Genomic DNA, 21379 nt, shown 5'->3' on the forward strand with positions numbered 1-21379 from the left:
TCTCCAGTTGCTGAGTTTACTGTCCAACCAGAACAATCAGTAGTATGGTCAAGAACTCAGCATCTGTGCCAACAAGGCTGAGTCATTGGGACACTTCTTACCAATGTGGAAATCATAGGCTCATAGGTTGGTACTAAGCTATTGGCCCTAGGGCCTATACAAGGCTAGCCAAAACAATTCCCTGGCTATTTCTTCCCACAATATTTACTTCTCTGGACCCCTGTCTAGCAGGGCGACTGACATGATCGCTGGGTGAATTTCCTATCTCCCATCCAATCGTCAGGGTTCCTTTTGAAGAAGGCCAAAGGGGCGCTCTGCTTGACATGCATGGGCAGTCTATTCCAGAGTCTGGGGAGTCTCTGGGTCAGGGACCTATCCCTCCAGCATGTTTTGTTCATTGTGATGACAAGGTTTAGATCCCTGGAGTGTGTGGCTTTGAGGGATTGGGATTTCTTTAAGTGTAGCATGTCCAACAGCTCTGGGTTTGACATGGTCTTGTATGCAATAAACCTCAGTAAACAGTAATTAAAATGTTTCATTTTACTTTTTATTTTCTGAGAAAAATGCATTTATGTTTTTTTATTCTTTTCATACCAAAAAAGGCACTAAGCAAAAATAATGCACATGACTTTAAATCCTGTAGTAATGTAGCACTGGTGATGGTGTTAAAATAAAATACAACAGTACTAGCTACTCAGCAACTTTAAATACTGCAATAATGTGGCATTGCTGATGGTATTAAAATAAAATCTTTGAATCTTTAGATCTTTGAATCCCTTTCCCTCGTGCTTGTGCTTAGGAACGCCAACTCTGCAGCGTATCTCCCTTAAGCTCTGCAACCAAAAGGACACTTATTATCCCTGCCTAACCTCTCCCTCGATGGGCTGAACTACATAACTAAGCGGTCAGGCTCACTACAACTTCTGTGCATGACCAGAATAGCTGAATCTCCGCTACTGCACCAAACACTATGTATGTCCGGCTCTCTATTAATAATAATATACTGTTCAATGTTTAAATACTTATTTCACTCTAAGAGACATTGCTGCAGAGTGGCCTCCATATACCTCCCTCTCTCTTGTTAGGTCCATCTTTTTCTTTCCCAACCACTGTGCTTCCCTCAGGCTTTTTTTACTTATCTAGCTCTCCTGTTAGGTCGATCTATATCTACCCTACCATTTGTGCTCCTGATACTTTAATTCTAGCTAGCTGCCTCTCCTGCAACTGTCTTTAGCTCAGTATCTGTACTGCTCCCCCCTCTTGACCCATACTGTAAACATCTCCCCCCTCTCCTCTTATTGCTGCATACTCCTTCAGTAATACATTCTCACATATTTGTCTAAAGAAGGACTTTAGCTCAGATAGACTATACATTTTAAAATGCAAGTGAAGCTTTAATGTCTTTCTCACCTTCAGTGCTGCTTTAACTTTTTGGAGATTTTTTTCTTTGCTGCTTTTTGTCTGCTGCATGGCTCTTTTCAAGCCCAGGCTCTACAGAGCCCACTCACCCTTTTTTTCCTGCATTTTTACCCCTCCCTTTTCCTTCCCTCTCCCCATTAACCAATTGCCGACAGGCCGAGATTACTAAATCTCTGCCACCCCCCCAGTAGCACCATCTTTGAATCCCTCTCCCTTGTGCTTGTGCTTAGGAACACCAACTCTGCAGTGTATCTCCCTGTAAGTGATTATCTCTTCATTTTGATACAGAATAGCACCTTTGTCTGCTGTTGTTTGATTAATACTCTTGATTAGACTTATCAGTCGTACTGCTACTTAACGCCTATGGTGTATGTTGTTTGCTGAATGCCTTTGGAGTTATCAGTCGTACTGCTATTTAATGCCTATGGTGTATGTTGTTTGCTGAATGCCTTTGGAGTTATCAGTCGTACTACTATTCATACCAATGGTGTAAGTTTTGTAAATACACAGCCTTGAATATCTATAGAGCTTGGCTCACTAAGTGATAATTAAGACATCTAGCTTGGTTTTTCGTTTATACTGTGATATTTGTAACACAGCATACCTAGCCATGTTAACACAATTATTAGAGCTATCATTATAGTATGATGCCTTAAAAGTACCGGGTAGTAGTTAAAAACACAGTAAATTAATATGGTGCTATTTATACTAAGGATGGCACAGAAATTGAGCTAGTGAAAACAGCCAAGTTGCTAGGTATAACAATAGATGATAAAACTCACATATGAGCAACACATCCTAACCGCAATCAAGAAAACCCATTTCAAACTGCGTAAACTATACCGCCACAAACCCTACCTGGATAAATATACCAAAATAAAACTAGCCAGTACCCTACTCATCCCCTCCCTTTTATTATGGTAGGGCCATTTTCACTAACCTACACACAGCCCTTAGTAATAAATTACAATCATGTTATAACAAAATAGCCAAATTCACCTCCAGAAAACCTTACCGCTCTCATCACTGCCATGCCATCACTGAACTAAGATGGCTAGAGTTTTCCCACCATCTACAATACATCCAACTAACCTTAGCCCACAAACTAATCTCTAAACCAAATGACTGTCCTGCCCTTAACTCAATCCTACAAACACACCCCCCCCACTAGAACACTAAGATCATCCTGTAAACTGATGCTCACAGTAACCAAAGACAACAAAAGAGCAGGACAATGCCTGTTCTCCCATACCATAGCTAAGCTATGGAATAACCTTCCATCTGAAATAACCTAGATTGATCACCCTGAAAATTTTAAGGCAGCCCTAAAAACACATTATCTAGACTAGATGTATCCAACCTGCAGCCCGTGGGCCGCATGTGGCCCTCAGAGCTCTGTCATGCAGCCCTCTACCTCTAACTTCAACATCAATGTATACATGCCCCAAAACACTTTTTTGTTGTGTTTTTCACCCCTGTGACCTGTAACTCTTAACATCGGTGTCATGCATAAAGCATCCTTCTTTTTGATTTTTTTTTTTTTGCAAGGAGTGTGTGTGTTGTGTCATAATTTGCCAAAAAAATCAAATGTGTGTGTTCTTGCTGAAGAGGAAAGAGATGGGGATCTATGCCATTGCTTTTTTTGCCTTTTAAAGAGAAAGCACTTAACCTGTGTTAATAGGTGGTGTGAGTGAGTGCATGCATGAAAGCAGAATGTTTGTGCGCGGGAAAGTAGGTAGGTGTGTGTGTGTGTGTGTGTGTGTGTGTGTGTGTGTGTGTGTGTGTGTGTGTGTGTGTGTGTGTGTGTGTGTTTATGTGTGCATGACAGAGAGACAAAGAGAGACACATGCACAAAGAGGCTAGCGACAAACAGGTTAGCTCACAAATACATCCTACATTAAAAGTACACTTTCATTAAATTGCGTGTTGTACTGAATATGAAATCGTGCCTCTCAACTGTATGGATTTTCAAGAAATGATTTTGCCTCATCTTCCAATTTGTGTCTTTTGCTTAGGAAATAAAAGTAGTCATCCAAGGTAATGCAGTCCCAGGGAGTAAGAATGAGACAGCAGCCTAGGGTTAATGGGTCAGTAGTGGATTGACTAATGTGGGACTGTAGCATATAAAGTTTTTTTTTTTTTTGACAAACAAAAAAATCACCCACTACTGTCTTGTCATTGGTGGGTTCTAAGCAGTGGTAGATTGGACAACAGTAAGCATATCTTTGGTCGATCATCAATACTGGCAAATCAGGTGGGCACAATGTCATTTTTTTAAATGTTGGGGGTTTTAGTGTGCATGTGTGTGTTTGTGTTGGGAGTGCTGCAACAGTAGATGATTATTAAAGACAGAGACGTACAAACTGTGGAGAATATGTTTCTTTGTTTCAAAACCTGATACTTGGGTACCAGGAATGCCAAAAATAGATTTTTTAAGACATAGCTTCTTGCCATGGATGGATATTTACATTTAATGGACAATGTTAGCAGTATGAGTGTGGTCCTGTAAGGATCTGAAGGATGCTAAGTCTACAAGTGACCTGGAAATGGATATTGGGATGTTACTGAAAAAATACAGCAAGTGAGCTTTGAAATGTAGCTTAATTAAACAAAGTGCACTTGCAATTTATAGGCCATAATTTAATTTATTTCAGGTAGTCCAGATCCCGGTGTTGTATACCATTTACTTAATTTAGGGGAGAGGTGTCATTCTGTGGAAATAAGCAGACCTAGTTTCAGTGAAAGCTCTGTGGTTGTTTGCAGTTAGGAAGTTGCAGGATGTGGAGCCAATGTGTTTTATTATTTTTAATGGATTTGTCATTTCAAAGTATGGGATAGAAACATTATACATGATGTATAATGTTTGAAGCTACACTTGTTTCAATGGTGTCTGTGATGCTTAACTATTTTTGGGCCTGTGTCCCAATTTTATTTTTTGCTTTGTCCAGAATTCTTGCTCTAAGGTTGAGAGGTATGGTTCCATGCTAAATCAGAAGGTTGTGTTTACCTTGGAAGACATTTCAGCATAATTATGAGAAATAGAACGTTTTTAATATCTCCACTTATTTCCATTATAAACTGCCATGTAACCTTGCAAATAACTTTCTTATTACGCTACTTTAATTCTTTTGGAATTGACAGGTATGCTTCATTGGTTCGGACGTAAACATAGTGTTCTGTGACTGATTTCTTGTTACTGTGTGCCATGGGGACATAATACAGGTCCACAGTATACTGCGTGCATGGGGACATGGCTTGCCTGACAACAAAGTACTAACTTAATTTGTTTGATCCATTTGATAATCCTAACTTATTCCTGCACACATTTATACTTTATTTTCGGTTTAGAATCAACATCAAATATTCACAGGTAAGTACTACAGAGTTGTTCAGGGGCCAGCTCTGCCCAGCTGACAATTAATGCTATATTGACATTAAACTGATTCAGAACAAAGCTAAAGAATGTATAAAACTTCTCACGAGGAGTAATTCTCATAGGTTCATAGGTTCGTACTAGGCTACCTGCCCTAGGGCATTTATAAGCCTAGCCAGAGTGTGTGTGGCTTCTTGGGATGACCCCTTGGGATGAGTTTAGGGTTTAGCCATTTGTGCCCTCTGTCTAGTAGTGACACAGAGATGACCCCGGGGTAAACCTACGATCTCCCATCCACTTGTCAAGATTTCTCTTGAAGAGAGCTAGTGAGGGGCTCTGCCTAACGTGGACTGGGATTCTGTTCCAGAGTGTAGGGAGCCTCTGGGTTATGAATCTGTCCCTCCAGCACGTCCTATTTATTTCTGTGTTGAGGTTCAAATCTCTTGCTCTCGTGGCTCTGATGGATTTGGATTTTCTGAGGTGGAGCATGTCCATTAATTCCGGATTGGACATGGCCTTGTACGTCAGGCATAGATCACCTCTGAGTAGGCGGTATGCGACTGAATAGAGCTGGAGATTCTTCTTCTTCGGGCAGCATATGGCATATGTTTGAGACCCTTTATCCTCATGGTGAGGAACTTTTGGGGTCTTTCCAACTGCTGCAGGTGTCTGGTAAGATACATCCCAAATGGGGCATTGTACTCAATCATGGGCCTGATAAGAGAAGAGTACAGGGGCACAATGACCTCTCTTGATCTGGATGTGAATCCCTTCATGATAAGGTGGGCAATATAGAAGGTCTTCCTAACCACCTTGGCAATGTGAGTGTCAAATGAGAGGTTACTGGGCACAATGACCTCTCTTGATCTGGATGTGAATCCCTTCATGATAAGGTGGGCAATATAGAAGGTCTTCATAACCACCTTGGCAATGTGAGTGTCAAATGAGAGGTTACTGTCAACTTGGGTCCCTAGGTCCCTGATTACCTCTTCCAGCTTAATGGATTACCACCTATGTGGTAATTTGTGGGTACCTTGTTTTTCCCAAAGGGTATGACTATACATTTTTTGGCATTCAGTTTAAGGCCATGGCTCTGGCACCAATTATCCGTTTCTATGAGGCCTCTCTGAAGGATGCTTGTGTTCGCTGGAGTATCAATTATGGCGTCCAGTTTGCAGTCATCTGCGAACTTTGTCAGCCACAATCCTCTTATGTTTGCTTGGACCTCAGAAAAATAAATGCCGAATAAGAGGGGTCCCAGGACTGAGCCCTGTGGGACACCGCTTGTGACTGGCTTAGAGTCTGACATGGCTCCAGCAATTCTGACCTTGTGGGTTCTGTCCTTGAGCCAGTTTGCAACCCATCTTGTGACATATGGGTTTACATTTAAGCTGGTGAGTTTGTCTATGATGCCCGAGTGGGATATTGTGTCGAAGGCTTTTGCAAGGTCAAGGTAGGCTGTGTGAACTGCCTTACCCTCATCAATGGCCTTAGTGACTGTTTCAAAAAGTCGACCAAGTTCAAAAGGCAGGATCTGCCCTTGACAAAGCCAAATTGGGTAGGATCCAATGTCTGTAGGTCCCCAATGTCTTTGTTTATGAGTTCCATAATGATCCTTTCCATAGCTTTGCAGACCAGGCTCGTCAAGCTTATGGGGCGGTAATTTCCAGGGTCCGTAGAAGCACCGCCTTTGTGGAGTGGGGCCACTGTTGCTGTACGCCACTCTTTGGGTACATATCCTGTAGTAAGGCTAAGATTAAACAGCAGCCTTATGTGCGGATTTAGTTCCTCTTGGAGTTCATGTAGCACGCAGCCCGGGACACCGTCCGGTCCCATTGATGCTGTGTTTTTAGCTTTGGAGAGGGCGGCTCTCACCTGGGCATCTGAGATGTTAGGGAGGCTACACTCTGCTGGGATAGATATTTCTCCTTTTGGGGGGGAGGGTGCGGAGAAATTTGCACTGAACCTGTCTGCCAGAATGTTGGCAATGTCTGTGGGTTCTGTGTATTTTGTGTCATTTTGGACTAACTCTGAACATATCTGGGAGTTTCCACCCAGGTTTCTAACATAGCTAAAGAAGGCCTTGTGATTGTCTTTTGTGCCTTTTGCGATTTTTCTCTCAAAGTTGGCCTTGGATGATTTTATGAGTGATCGTAGTTTTTGCTAGTACTGATCAGAGATGCCTTCCCTTTTAGGGATTTTGCTCTGTCATGTAGTAGCTTCCTCCTCCTGTTGTAAAGTTTGTTAATGGCTGGGGTCCATCAGACAGGGCGCCTGCCTTTGGGGGAATGGGTCTTGGTTTTATTAGGGATTGCATGATCCATGCATTCTTGAAGGTGCCCGTAGAAGGCATTTATAAAGGATTCAGCTGTGTGGGTTGTGGTTTCCACTGGCCCAGGGGTCTTGAAGGATACCACTTCAGTCTTAAGAAGTGTGAAGTCGGCTTTTGAGAAGTTCTTCACTGTGGTCATTTGTGCAGGGGGTGGGGCCGGGATGTGGATTTCCAGTGAGATTAATTTATGGTCTGATCTCACCAATGAGGGGTATACTTCCGGTGTGGAGCATTTTGTCCCCATGTTTGTGATGATCAGGTCTAGTATATTATCTCCTCTTGTGGGAGTGGTGACTAGTTGTTCCATCGCATCTGAGTTTATGAATTCTAGGAACCTTTGGGCTAGGGTGTTGGGGCTTGAGTAATGTTCCCAGTCTATGTTTGGGTAGTTGAAGTCTCCCAATATGATGGTATTTGGTGAGACATTCATACTCTCCAGTGTCTTCAGGAAGACTGAGTGGGGTTCTTGATCTGCTGAAATCTGCTCAAAAGACAAAACAATACTAGCTCTCTATATTTTCCCTTAATATTTAGCAGAAAGACTGTTAGCTAGACCCTCCCTTCCTGCAATATAACGTAAACATCTGCTCTGCACTTACCATTAATTCTTAACGTGCCCTACCGAATAGGAAAGCATGCATTCAAATTAAATAATGGGGATTTTTATCTTTAGTGGCTCTAGAAAAGCTGGTCTTAAACAATGTATAGCTATTATATACATTCTCATGTTCTTCATCTGCTGAAGAATATGAAGGAGAGGACCTAGTGACCTTTATAAAACGTATAATGTGGAGTCGTTCTGCAGCACAACTAAATCTAAAAGGACCATGACGTTCCTAGCTGAAAGATAGAAAACTCAACCCAATCTTAAACACTTTATCATTAAATTTCTGGATTTTAAGATAAAAATAAGTAAATTTCTAAGCAAAGCTTGCACAGAGAGGTTTGATAATCTCTCTACAAGATATACAGGTCATCTAGTAGAAGAATGTTTAACTTAAGTTACAAAATAAAAGGAAATGCCATGAACTGTTTGCTAAAAATATTCAACTTATGTTATAAAATAAAAAGAAAGGCTTTCTATCCTTTACTTTTGATCTTGGATCTTGGAAATAAGGGCATCAAGCCAAGCCTGAGATGTCTTGCTGTACTTATTTCAGCTAAACAATCAACATATGGAATGCTGTCTGACAACATACAGGAACTGGACACCTGCACAGATGTGAAAGTGCTAAATATTGAACCACATACCCCAGGCAGCAATCAGGCCAGCAACGCAGGACCAAACAGAACCATCTCTTATCAAAACATTCACAAAACTACTAAACCAGGTCTTCAACAAAAGGAAAAAACAATCTGTACTCAATATTCTAGTGTGCTAGCTTGATAGTAAATAATTCAGAACAATGTAAGGAACTAATGAGCTGTTTCTTTAACGGGAAAAATTCTCTTCTCCAGGAATCCCATGTCATATACTTCTAAAATACTCTTGGATGAGGAACTAGACAAACCACAGTTAATATACACATCAACAAATACATAGAAACATAACAACGTAAGACACACATAGGTTCATAGGTAGGTAGCCCCAGGGCCTACGTAAGCCTAGCCAAAAAGGTACCCTGGCTTTCGCCACCCAAGAAAATTATTTTCCTGTGCCCCTGTCGAGCAGAGCCACAGAAGTGATCCCTGGGGTGAATTTCCTATTTCCCATCCAATCATCAAGATTTTTCTTGAAGAGTGCTAATGAGGAGCTCTGTTTGACATAGACAGATAGTCTGTTCCAGAGCATGGGAAGTCTCTGGGACAGGAATCTATCCCTCCAGCATGTTCTGTTTATTGTGGTGACAAGGTTTAGGTCCCTAGAGCATGTAGCTCGGAGGGATTGGGATTTCTTTAAGTGGAGCATGTCCAACAGCTCTGGGTTTGACATAGCTTTGTATGTTAGGCAGAGATCGCTTCTGAGTAGGGGCTTCAAAATTTCCCAGGAGCAAGTAGCAATCTTGAAATAAGTAGCAACCATTACCAGAACTCTAGTCTCCTCAATAATCAGTGGAGGCCAGTGAGGGATATGACAAATATCTGAACTGCAATCAACTATGTGCTGGCTTATCTCATTTCTGACCTACATTGCCAGCATCTTTGTTTTCGCCACTCCCAGATGAGTTATTGAACTGCACAAGCTGAGGAATGTCTGTACTCTTGTATGTAATAAAACTTTCTGTTGTTTGGTTGTGCATTAAGTTGCTTGTGTTACCTTACTCATTTTCCATACAGTTATACAATATGCACTGCTTCAGTAAAAGACAGCTCCCACTGAATGTGTTAGTGCTGCATTAATATTTACCAATATATTATCACATGCAAAACCAAAGTTGTTTCATAGATTTCATAGATTTTCATAGATTTCATAGATCATTACTAGGCTAACTGACCTCATGGACCATTTTTTAAGCCTAGCCAATTACCCACTGTGAGAATCAAACCCTGCACCTTGTGTTTCTAAGGTAAGGCCTATTTCAACATTGTGGAAACACTTTCGCTTCAATGCCTAATCTGCTTGTTTAGACTTTTAGATTAAAAATTACCTTTTTGATACTATCTGTACTTTAAGATGTTTGATACCCCTCTTTTATAGTACATGACATGGACTCTCGTTTTATTATTTCTGTGTTAGATAGGCAAGAAAATTACAATCCACTTCCAAAAACTCCAGACTTTGCACCAGTTGGAGAGTGCTCCCTACTCCTTCTCTAAGGCAGTCATCAAGGACTTCTTTAATTTCTACACAGCTCTGTACACAGAGTATATAGTATATACATTTTGGTATTTTGTATATAGTATATACACTATAGTATTTTGTATATAGTATAAACGCTACTACGGTATCTTGTATATAGTATATACACTACTATGGTTCATGGCATGTTGCATTTCTTGTTACTCTATTTTTTTTCTTACATTATACAGCGCATTTATTACTCAAGTAAGTATATGTTTCATACTGTCCTGTGACAGTCCCTAGAACACTTAGGTTCCTGCTGATGGGGCAAGTGTGCAGTAAATTTTTTTTTTTTTTTTGCATTTAGGAATAATTTTGAGGCAACAGGTTGTCCCTAAACATATGTGATTATCAGGTAATCTCTAATATCTAATATTGTCTTTTTTGTGTCAGTTAAAGTGTAGAAATACTCAGATAAGTCCATTAAAATGGTTAATAAAAAGTTTTTCGGCTTTTCCCGGTTAGGGGTCGCCACAGCGGAACTCCGGTCCGCTCATGATTGGCAGTGGATTTTTACAACCTTCAAAGAAGGCATGCCCATTCACGCTCGTACCTACCTGCATGTCTTTAGCGTCACTCGACCGCAGGGAGGACATGCAGACTCCACACAGAAGGTGCTCCAGCCGAGAATCGAACAGGAGAACCTCTTGCTGTAAGGCAACAACGCTAACTGCTGCATCACTGCGGCTTCTGTGGAGTAATACTATAAGCTTTAACTGGTGCAACTATTGTATGGCTTTAAATGAATATTTGTTGTTTTTAGTATCAGTTGCTATAGCTATAGCACTTGTAGTTATAATAACCTAATTTATCCTGTAGTATCTATTATTTTATGCACTGCACTTGAACTGCAGCTGAAAAAATGTCTCTGATGTCTAACCCACATGCCTAATATTAACATAAAAATAAAAAAAGTGTTTTTGGCTGCTGAAGTGTCACAAAAGAATGTGACTACATTTTCAGTTAAAACACATACTATCTTGTCTGTCTTCCCTGGCACATGTGATATAGTGTCTGCATAAAACTAAGACTACTATCCCACAAAGCTAAACCGTTTTGCTGCAACCAGTGGCTGAGAGATCATCGGAGAAGTTATAAAAACCATCACCTGTCTCAGTAGATCCTCAGATCCTCACATGGTGTTTTGTTCAATAAATAAACCAAGGGAGGGGAAAAGGAGACCTCCAACTCCTCTTCCTTTTCCAATTTTTAACTGTCATCAGACTCAGTGGACTCCATTTTGTATAAAGGGGCCATTTTCCTTAAACAAAACTGGCTGCTAATGCCAGCAATGAGTGGGCTTTTTAACCCTCAATTACTTTGCTACGCTTAGATTATGACCAGGTTTCTGAAACTTATTATATGTTTGAAGCATGCATGTCAAGAAATTCACCTTGACAGCAGAGTCTGCTGCAATGACTTAGTCTCAAAGACCTACTGTCATGACAAATGTCTCAAGCAGCTACTCTCTTACACTGTTAACGACAGGCAATGAGACAACTTTGCTTGTTTGGAAAAGCAATTCTCAGCACCAAAGCATGAGGTTCCAGACAAAATAAACTGCAACTTCTCTACTACAGGATGGTTGAGATATGAAAGTTCCATTCAACTTGCAGTGGTTTGTAAAGGAACTGATGAATGACCAGACTGCCACAACACATATCCTCCACTGAAATATAACCAATTAAATGTTTAATTAAATGCAAAATTATTCATTGTGCTGGTACATCAAATATAGGAAGAAGCACCCTAGAACTTTTTTTTATTTAGAGGGCAAATGGCAATGTACTCAACTAACCATTTGTGCATAGTCTGTTTAATCAGATTTCCTTCTATCCTAACTTCAGCACAGGAAATGAAGAGCTGCAGATCCTAACAGAAGGGATTGATCTCATGAGGCAAAACTTTACATGCATTTGAACCACTTTTCCCTGTTGGTCTACCATGGGGGCAAAAAAACAATAGTACTTGAAATGACTAATTTAGAATTGCCATGGAGACTTTGGGGAGAAAGCTAGTTTATCTACAAAGACAGATAATATGCTTGCAGGAAAAAAAAAAAAATATATATATATATATATATATATATATATATATATATATATATATATATATATATATATATGTCAAGGAGTTTGCAACTATGTCTGGCTGAGGTGATTATAACAAAGAACAGCATCTACAGTGTGACACATTTCGTCTTGTATAGTGTTCCAACTAAAAATGAATAAATAAATAAAAGTTATAAGTCTTTCCAGCATGATGACTATTCCCATTGAAGAATTCAGTCTTCCTTCAAACTGGAGGAGCAGGAAAACAGAAAAGGTCTCCACAAGAAATTTTTAGCCTCATCAGAGAAAGAAAGTTTTCTTTCACTGTCCTAAAATTTAGATATTCAAATGCAAATTCAAATGTATTTAAATACCTAATGACTAGGCACTATTACAAAGTATAAATTATAAACAAACTATAGAATTATAAGGATAAGATATGGCTAGCACTCAAAAACAAGGTAAAAAGGGTAAGTTTTGAGCAAGCTCTTAAAACTGTTAAACAGTGGAACCATACTGAGCCAGTCTGGCAAGACTTTCCAAAGACATGGCTCATCAGGATAAGATGAGCAAAGGAACATTCCACTGATTAATGTATCTGAACCCTCGGAACCTCAAGTAATCGATAGATGGAAGAGTGAAGGATGCAAGCAGGCTGATATGAGAAGTTCCTTAAGATAAGGAGACTCAAGCTGTAAAAGCAAAGATAAACTAGGATGGGGATTTATACAGAGAATACTAGACTGAAAATGGAGCCAGTGCATTCTCTACAGTGCAGGTGTTTTGTGATAATATCTAAATAGCACACTAAGTACTTAGGCAGCACAATTCTATACCAGGTTTAGTCACTGAAGCTCAGCATCTAGTAGCCCCTATTAAATGGCACTGCAGTAATCCAGCTGCTAAGAAACTACAGAATGCACAGTCATAGGTGATTAATCAGGGAAATATTCCAGAGATAATGATAAGATTATTTGACACTGACGGAAACCTGGACCTAAGGGTGTGCAAGTCAACAAATATTACACCTAAATCACATCTTGTACAAGATTTGCAGCTTGTCACAACTGTAAATAATGTCACGTGCAACAGTGGGGCAGAAGAATTACTAATGGCAGCATGAACGGTCATCACAATCATCAAGATGGCACTGAACTTCAAATGATTATCGATCATCTAGTCGTGGATGCATTCTAAGTCTTAGGTATGTTTTTTTAGGGCTGCCATAGAATCTTCAAAGAAGAAGAGGTAGAGATGTGCTTAATCAGCATAAGGATGGGAATTTATTTGAATAAGATCTGGTAATGGCAGCATATACGCTGTGAACAAAAACGAACCCAGAAAAGAACCCTAGGAAACCTCACATGTGATGGAGAAGGCTGAAAAGGAATCAACTCTGGAAATTGCACACTGAGTACAACCAAAGACACAGGAGGCAAACCACTGCTATACAACACTTAGCTACCACAATAGTGGGTCAGGTGGTCAAGCAAGGCATCATGGCCCATCATGTCAAATGTTGAATAGAGGCCTAAGGGGATCAAGAAGAAATACGAAAGCTGATCATTCACTCTTAGAAGATCTGTAAATAATTAAGGCCTACTCTGTTCCATGTGTAGATTGAAAACTAGACTAGAGTGGATAACAGTTCTCAATGATACTTAGAAAACACTCTAGCTGTGTATAAATGACCTTCTCAAGAACCTTATCAATAAAGGCAAGGTTGGAGATCTGTTTGTAATTATCATCATCCAATCCTGGCTTCTTAAGACTAGGAATTATCTATGCCTCCTTTAAGTTTAAGGGAAATCTCCAGCTCTGAGGAGAAGAGAGACAACCTGATAAAGGACCAGACCTAAGACAGCAAAGCAGATGTCCTGGCTGCACAAGGATCTAGTCCAAAGATGGGCCTGTGCAGTTTGGAGACAAGTGTAATGAAATCATTATAATTGGGAAAATCAAACTCAGATGAAGAACAAGACGTCTCACACTACACTGAATCACTTGTACGCCCCTTCCAGCATACCAGGGCCAATACAAAGACTGATGAAGGCAAGCTTAGATGTAAAATATGTGCAACAGCTACATTTGATTACAGCATAACTAAAGATACTGTTGTAAACATTTTCCACCACTATTCTGAGAAACGACTTTGGGAGCATACAGTGAACATGTTTATTGATTTACTGATTTACCAATCATTCATTAACTGGGTTAGTACACTGGTCAGAAGACCTTTTTCAGGCATGGCTCAGAACATAGAAACAAAAGGGAAAAAAATATACCACCAGAAAAAGGTTTTCCGAGTGAAAGACCATTGCCTTACTTTTAAAACCTGAATAAGTAGTTCCAAGAGGCATAGAGCCCTAGCTACTACCAGGTGTCCAACAGTGCTGCCTGTAAAATAAAAGTTCACAGATTTAACAGACATTCCCAAAGGAAAGAGGGCAGATTTTAATTTGGTAGGAGAGTTAGCAGGTGGAAAACATTTTCTGGAAAAAGGTTCAGAAACCAGTACAAAGCGATCAAAACTAAATTCAAACCATCTGAATAAGATTTCCAAATAATTATCTAGATCACGAACAGAGAAGAAGGAAAAAGGAAAACCCTGTGTGCATTGACTCAGAAATATCTCTCTCATGGAAATCAGGCACAGTACAACTACCTGAAGTAGACTTTTAAAGGAGATATCATTGCAGCAGTAAATCATAAAATTTGGGATTGACACCAGTCAGATTGTGGTGGTCCAATTAAGAGTTCCACAGTTCTTTTATTCCATTTGGATGGTCAATGCTATGTTGCAAGGCTCTCATATAAGTAGCATTACTATTCACCTACATCAGTTCCTCATTGCATGAAACCACCACAGGACAATGTGATTGTGATAGACAAATTACATAAATATCTGCATATCACAACTAGAACTGTAGACCTTTGAAAGTATTGTTAATATATATATACATACATACATACACACACGTGTGTGTGTGTGTTTTATATATATATATATATATATATATATATATATATATATATATATATATATATATATATATATAAATATATATATATATATATATATATATATATATATATATACATATATATATATATATATATATATATATATATATATATATATATATATATATATATATATTTATACAGAGCTGGGTCTACTTTAGCTCAACAAATTTACCTTTCACCGAAACTCAAAACTGCAAGACAACTTCAACGAAAGTCCATTTCTATGAAGTCTCGGATCACTGACACAGTGTTACAGGGTAAAGATCCACTTGGCCACCAGGATCAATCATACCCTTTTAACCAGTGTAGTGCGATCCTGGAGTTGGTATATTTAGTTAGGGGAGGTGTGGGGGATGCAGCCCCCCACTTGCATGGGTTTAAACTTGTTCCATGTAATTCTTTTCTCCTGGTGGCCCTTGAAAAAAACACCAGAAGAAGCTACAGCTGTAGTAGAATGCGCCTTTACAGAAGAAGGAAGGCTCTTGCCATGAAAAGTGTAACAAAAAGAAATAGCCTTTGAAATCCAAGTAGAAATAGTTTGCTTGGAAACAGCTAATCCTAAAGACATAGGACAAAAGGAAATAAACAACTGATCAGATTTTCTGAAAGCTTTAGTCTTATCCAAATATAGCCGTGTATGCACATCCAAAGTATCCCACAAACTCTCACTGTCAGATTGTGGAAAGGGGAAAAAAGTAGGCAGATTAGTAGATTGATTAAGTGATAGCCCATTAATCACCTTAGGCATAAAAGAAGGATTAATGTGCAAGGATACTTTGTCCTCGTGAAAAATCATAAAAGAAGGGCAAGCCATAAGAGCCTGCAACTCAGACACCCATCAGGCAGAAGTAAGTACCAACAAAAGAACAGTCTTCCAGGAACAATGTTGTAAGGAAGCTGAAGCAGCAGGCCCAAAAGGAGCCTGAGCCAACTTCTCCAAAACAAAATTAAGATCCCAGGGAGGAGAAACAGGCTTCCTGGGAGTTCAAATATTAAGGATGCCTTAAAGAAATTGTTTCAACTCAAATCTAGCAACTAAAGGAGGAGAAAAATGCAGACATGCAGAGATAGCTGATAGGAAGGCCTTAATAGAAGAATAAACCAAACCAGCATTAAGCAACTCACACAAATAAGAAAGAACCAAAGGAGCATCTGCAGTAAGTGGAACCATGTTACGAGAAAAACACCAAAGAGAAAACCACTTCCATTTGGAAAAATAGAATTTCCTAGCTGTAGGTTTTCTGGCCTCCTGCAAGACTTGCAGCATGTCCTCAGAAAAAAGGTGTATGTTAGGAATCAAAATCCTATCACCCATAGTGCCAGCTGAAGTGTGGACAGGTGGTCATGGATGACAGATCCTTTGTCTTGTGTGAGTAAATTCACCCTATGAGGTAACTTGTGATGACTGCCCTTGGCTAGATGAAGAAGTAGAGGGAGCAACTGCTGTTGCAGCCAAAAGGGAGTCACCAACAAGATTTTGAGAGCATCCTGTTGAATCTTGAACAGGACTTTTGGAATGACAGGAAGGCGATGGAAGCTTTGAGCCTTTTCTTGCACTAATGAAAGGCTAATGGGGATATTCCTCTGATTTTGGTCTTTGATCTAAATTAGCAATAGCCTTTTAATCTCAAGAATTAAACCACTGAGCTGCTTTGTGATAATCGTAGCTTTCACTGGGGCATGGCCTTTCACATGCTTCATTATTCTTGCTTTGTCTTTTAAAATTGTTCAGATCATTGACCGGCTATAGCCTAATGCCTTTCCAATGGCAGATGGTGCTTCACCTCTCTTGCATCTTTTTATTATGTCCACTTTATTTTCCAGGGTGATTGCTTTCTTTTTCTTTGGCACATCACCAGCATGTGCAATGGATTTACATTTTGGAGGCATGGGCCGCGATGTCACCAAAGGATACACATACAGTACAGTACTGGAGTCTGCAGCCAGACACTTCTCAGGTCTGATTGGTCAATACCACCACTGTCACAATTCAGCTGATTCAGAGCAGTATTTTCCAGACCTTCCCTTGTTTTATACAAATAATAGTACTAAAATACAATACAGTACAGTACAGTAGAATGTTCCAAAAAAAATGTGAAACTTACCTCTTTTTAAACTTCACTTCAAATTCCTGTACTACAAGCATCACCCACAAATGTTTTCCACTCTTTCCTGAACTATCAGACCTCTGCCAGACCTCCTTCTGACACCTAGAACCTAGTGAGCCACAAAGTCATTTGCCCATACTACTGTACAGTACAGTAACTGCTTCAGTACTGTGTACTGTACAAACCAGCAGTCTTGACCAATCAGATCACCAACACAGCAATCTTTTAAACATTTGGATCTCTTGTTCTCCGGGAAGGTGGAAGTATCTACTCTAACAAGATGTACAAGCAGCTTCATGAATGGGGAAAACAGGGAGAAGGAAAGTAGAACAGAATTCTCTATTTTCAGGGAATATTTGGGCAACTTTACAGACTTTTATTTATTTCAACATTATTTCCAACATTGTGGCACCCCGTTCACATCTATGGCTTGTCTACATGTCAGATGTCCGTAACCCGGGGACTGCCTGTATTACATATAGATATATATATATATATATATATATATATATATATATATATATATATATATATATATGGGTGTGTATTTATATTTTATAGTTGATATATACATGCATAAATACATACTCCCACACTCAAACTCATACACAAGTGCAAGTGGATATATGAATGTATGTGTGCATCAACACATAGCAGATCAATGCCAGCATATCAAAAATATACTTAGCGAACAAATAAATGTATGGACAGGAGGACTTGCCCCCTACACCATCTGATTAATGTAAACCAACCCTTCACCCTAACTCCAACCTTACACCTTACCTTATCAAAAATCCACTCCAGTTTGCATACAAGGCAAATACATCGACTGCGGATGCAATATCAATTGCACTACACTAAAACACCTAGAAGGAAGGAACAACTACATAAGGATGCCTTACATCAACTTCAGTTCTGTGTTCAGCACTGTGAAACCAATGCAACTGGTTGTTAAGCTCGTGAAACGTGGGATAAACAAGCATCTACTTAACTGGACTCTTGACTTTCTGATTGGCAGACCCCAATGGGCTTGTGCTGGAAACAACACCTCTCAATGCATAGTCCTGAATACTGGTGTTTCCCAACTTGTGTGCTCAGCCCCTTGCTCTTCACCATCCTCACCCATGACTGTATTGCAAAACATAACTCAAACCATATTATAAAATTCGCTGATGATACCACAGTCGTGGGTCTCATTAGTGGCGGGGATGAACATAACTACAGGGATGAGGTGAACACTTTGTTCGTGTCACACCAGGCAATCAGTCTGGACCTGAATGTTAATAAGACCAAAGAAATGATTATGGACTTCAGCAGAAAGGCAACAGTTCACCAACCGTTCACTAGCAAAGGAGAGGTAGTACAGAAAGTCAAAACAACCAAGTTCCTGAACCTTCACATCTCAGATGGCCTCTCCTGGACTGTTAATACCAACCATATAGTCAAGAAGACTCAACATAAGCTTCACCTCCTGAGAAAGCTCAAAAAGGCCAGGCTCCCACTGTCCGCTCTTACCACTTTTTACAGGGGAGTTACTGAGAGCATCCTCTCACTAGCAACTTCATAGCATGGTTCGGCAACAGCACAGTTGCTGAGAAGAAGGAATTACACAGGGTGGTGAGGGTAGCTGAGAAAAGCTTGGGCAGCTCTTCTTTACAAGAGCAAGAAAGAGAACATACAAAATACTAGCTGATTCAACCCATTTGGCTCACAACTGGTTCTCAGAACTTGCATCTGGAAGGAGGTACAGCAGCTTCCGCTGTAGAACTACCAAATTCAGGAACAGTTTCGGACCCAACCATAATACCTGATATATTGAAGCCTCTTTTTTCATTTAATTCTGCTGCTCTGAGCAATTACTGCCAGTATTACTATTATGCAATATGATGACTATACAGTCACGTCTAAGGTTAACAACTGCAATGCGGTAACTAAACAGCTGATATTCACTAGTCTCTATTTATTCTCTATCCTAACGGTGAAGGGGTTTGGTGGTGTGTATTTATTTATTTATCATTGATGGCTGCGGTGATGCAGCAGTTAATGTTGTCGCCTCACAGCAAGAGGCTTTCCGATTTGATTCTTGGCTGGAGCTCTTTCTGTGTGGAGTATGCATGTCCTCCCTGCGGTCGAGTGAATTTAAAGACATGCAGGTAGGTCCATGCGTGTGTGGGTGTGGCTTCTTTGAAGGTTGGGCGCCAGGCTGGCAACTCGACACTGTAAAAATTCACTGCCGATCATTAGCAGACCGGAGTTCCGCTGTGGCGACCCCTAACCGGGAAAAGCCAAAAGACAGTTTAGTTTATTGGATAATGGGTATTGAGTGTGTTTATGAAATGTGAACTACCTCTTGCATTTCATACGTGATGTCATTTTCTTTCTTATGTTATTCTCTGATACTGCTGTATCTATGTTATTTGCACTGCATTTCTCTCATGAGCTGACATCTGTAATTTCATTTAGGCTGCACTTGTGTGGTCCTAAATTACAATAAAGTTTCTGTGAATGTTTAAAGAGTTTCTTTGAATCTTTACAACCTTATCATAACACTTTCTCTAAAAAAAGATTCAGACACATGTCATACACCAGCATACGCACAAAATACTAAATCACTCTCCTTCTCTGTCCCTAACCTGTAAATACTTGCTCATACACTCCCACCCCATGCATATCTTTCAGTTTATCTGAAAGTTTCTACATTAAAACACAATGTCACATTTATCACAACCATAAGCACCAGATCTTACTCCCTATGACAGATCCAGCACTTGCAAAAGAGTGTTTTTGATGCATTTGAAAAACAGTTCACTATAGGTGATCCGCTGTGGCGAGCCCTAACTGGGAAAAAGCAGAAATAAGAAGAAGAAAAACAGTTCACTATGTCAACAAACTATCTGGCAGAGTGAACTGCACCCGCATACACACACGCATACACACGCACCTTCCCAATATAAAATGAATTAAAACATGAACAGAAAAATATGAATCTGAAGCTTAAGTGCTTATATAGGAGCACAATGAATTCTGTATACATGATGTTTCTATTCTAAAGCTTAAGGGCTTATACAGAGACACAGTGAATTCTATATACCTGATGTTTCTATTCGTTCTGCTTTCCTGGCAAGTCTTTGCTTCTCTTCCTCAAGTTGTTCTAATAAAATGTTCAGAGTCTTATTTTCCTGTTCTTTGGATCTTAGCTCTGCCTCAGTGTTTCCCAGATGGTCATGGAGTTTTCTTGCATGCTGAAACAGAACACAAAATCAAATTTGGATGGCTCATGCCTTTTAATGCAAAATCATACATGCCCCAAAATACCTTAGCATAACAAAGGCTATATGTACAGCTGTGACCTGCTTAACAACATCCACAATAACCAAAAAAGGAACATTCACTACACAGTATAGAACCCAGCTTTGTCTACAGCTAATCACAAAACATATAATGTAATTCTATCTACAGCAGCATATAACGTGTAGTAAAAGGTAAGAGATACATTAAAAGGTGGCAAAGCAGAAACTCAGTGCCATGTTGATCTACACAATGATAGAAAAGCTACAGGATTGGGAATGATATTATGAAAATTGTATGGAAGAACAAAGACATTTAACAAAACTGTGTATAGACATTTTTTCTTTTTTCTTTTCCATTTGTCACCTTTGTATTTAAACTAGAACTTCAGTCTGGGACAGAGTGATTATTCTCCAGTACAACTGGTAACGGTGGTACAGTAGGTGGGTAGCATGATTTTCGGCAAATTAAGTTGTAAATCTGTTCTTTTTTAGACACAAACAGCCAGCTAAAGCTTGTGAGATATCAAATGAGAAAAGAGGGCCTGAATGCTATTTGTGTGAATATCACTTCAAGTTCAAATTAAGATAATAAACTTAGTAAGCAAAAGATATGGTTATCACAAAAAGAAAAAAATGCTCTGTCAAGTGAAAGGAGTAGATTTCATCGAATCACACTCTATCAAATGCACACAAAACCCACCCTGAAATATTTCATGCAGTTCTTCAGTCCTGAACATTATGAAGAGCAGGGTCACAGAGATGATGAGGAGCCTTAGGGGACTGAAACAGTGAAGCAAAATGGAGGGTTTTATGGATTTCCTTCATTAAAGAGAACAAAGCAAAGAAATGTGGGTACACTTGATAACCACAAGGCAGTCAACATACCTGAAGAAGTAGCGCAAGAGGTAAATGACAGCGTAATTACAAACAACTCTAAAAGGAATGCACAAGTCAGAACTATGAGAACCCAACATTTCAGAAGCAGAAGTGGGACCCT

The 21379-nt window shown here is 39.7% G+C and overlaps 1 protein-coding gene across 1 annotated transcript in view; it reads right to left on the reverse strand.

Moving 5' to 3' along the window:
• The window catches only part of TSGA10 (testis specific 10), a 1008750-nt gene that overhangs the window by 860506 nt on the left and 126865 nt on the right, over positions 1-21379 (reverse strand). The window contains exon 4 of the mRNA XM_044071816.1: positions 20184-20334. Within this exon, the coding sequence (XP_043927751.1) occupies positions 20184-20334 (151 nt within the window). The remainder of the gene's footprint in view (positions 1-20183; positions 20335-21379) is intronic.

The sequence above is a fragment of the Protopterus annectens genome, chromosome 5.part0, assembly GCF_019279795.1.
Source record: "Protopterus annectens isolate FY-2018-M chromosome 5.part0, PAN1.0, whole genome shotgun sequence".
NCBI classification, from domain to species: Eukaryota; Metazoa; Chordata; order Ceratodontiformes; family Protopteridae; genus Protopterus; species Protopterus annectens.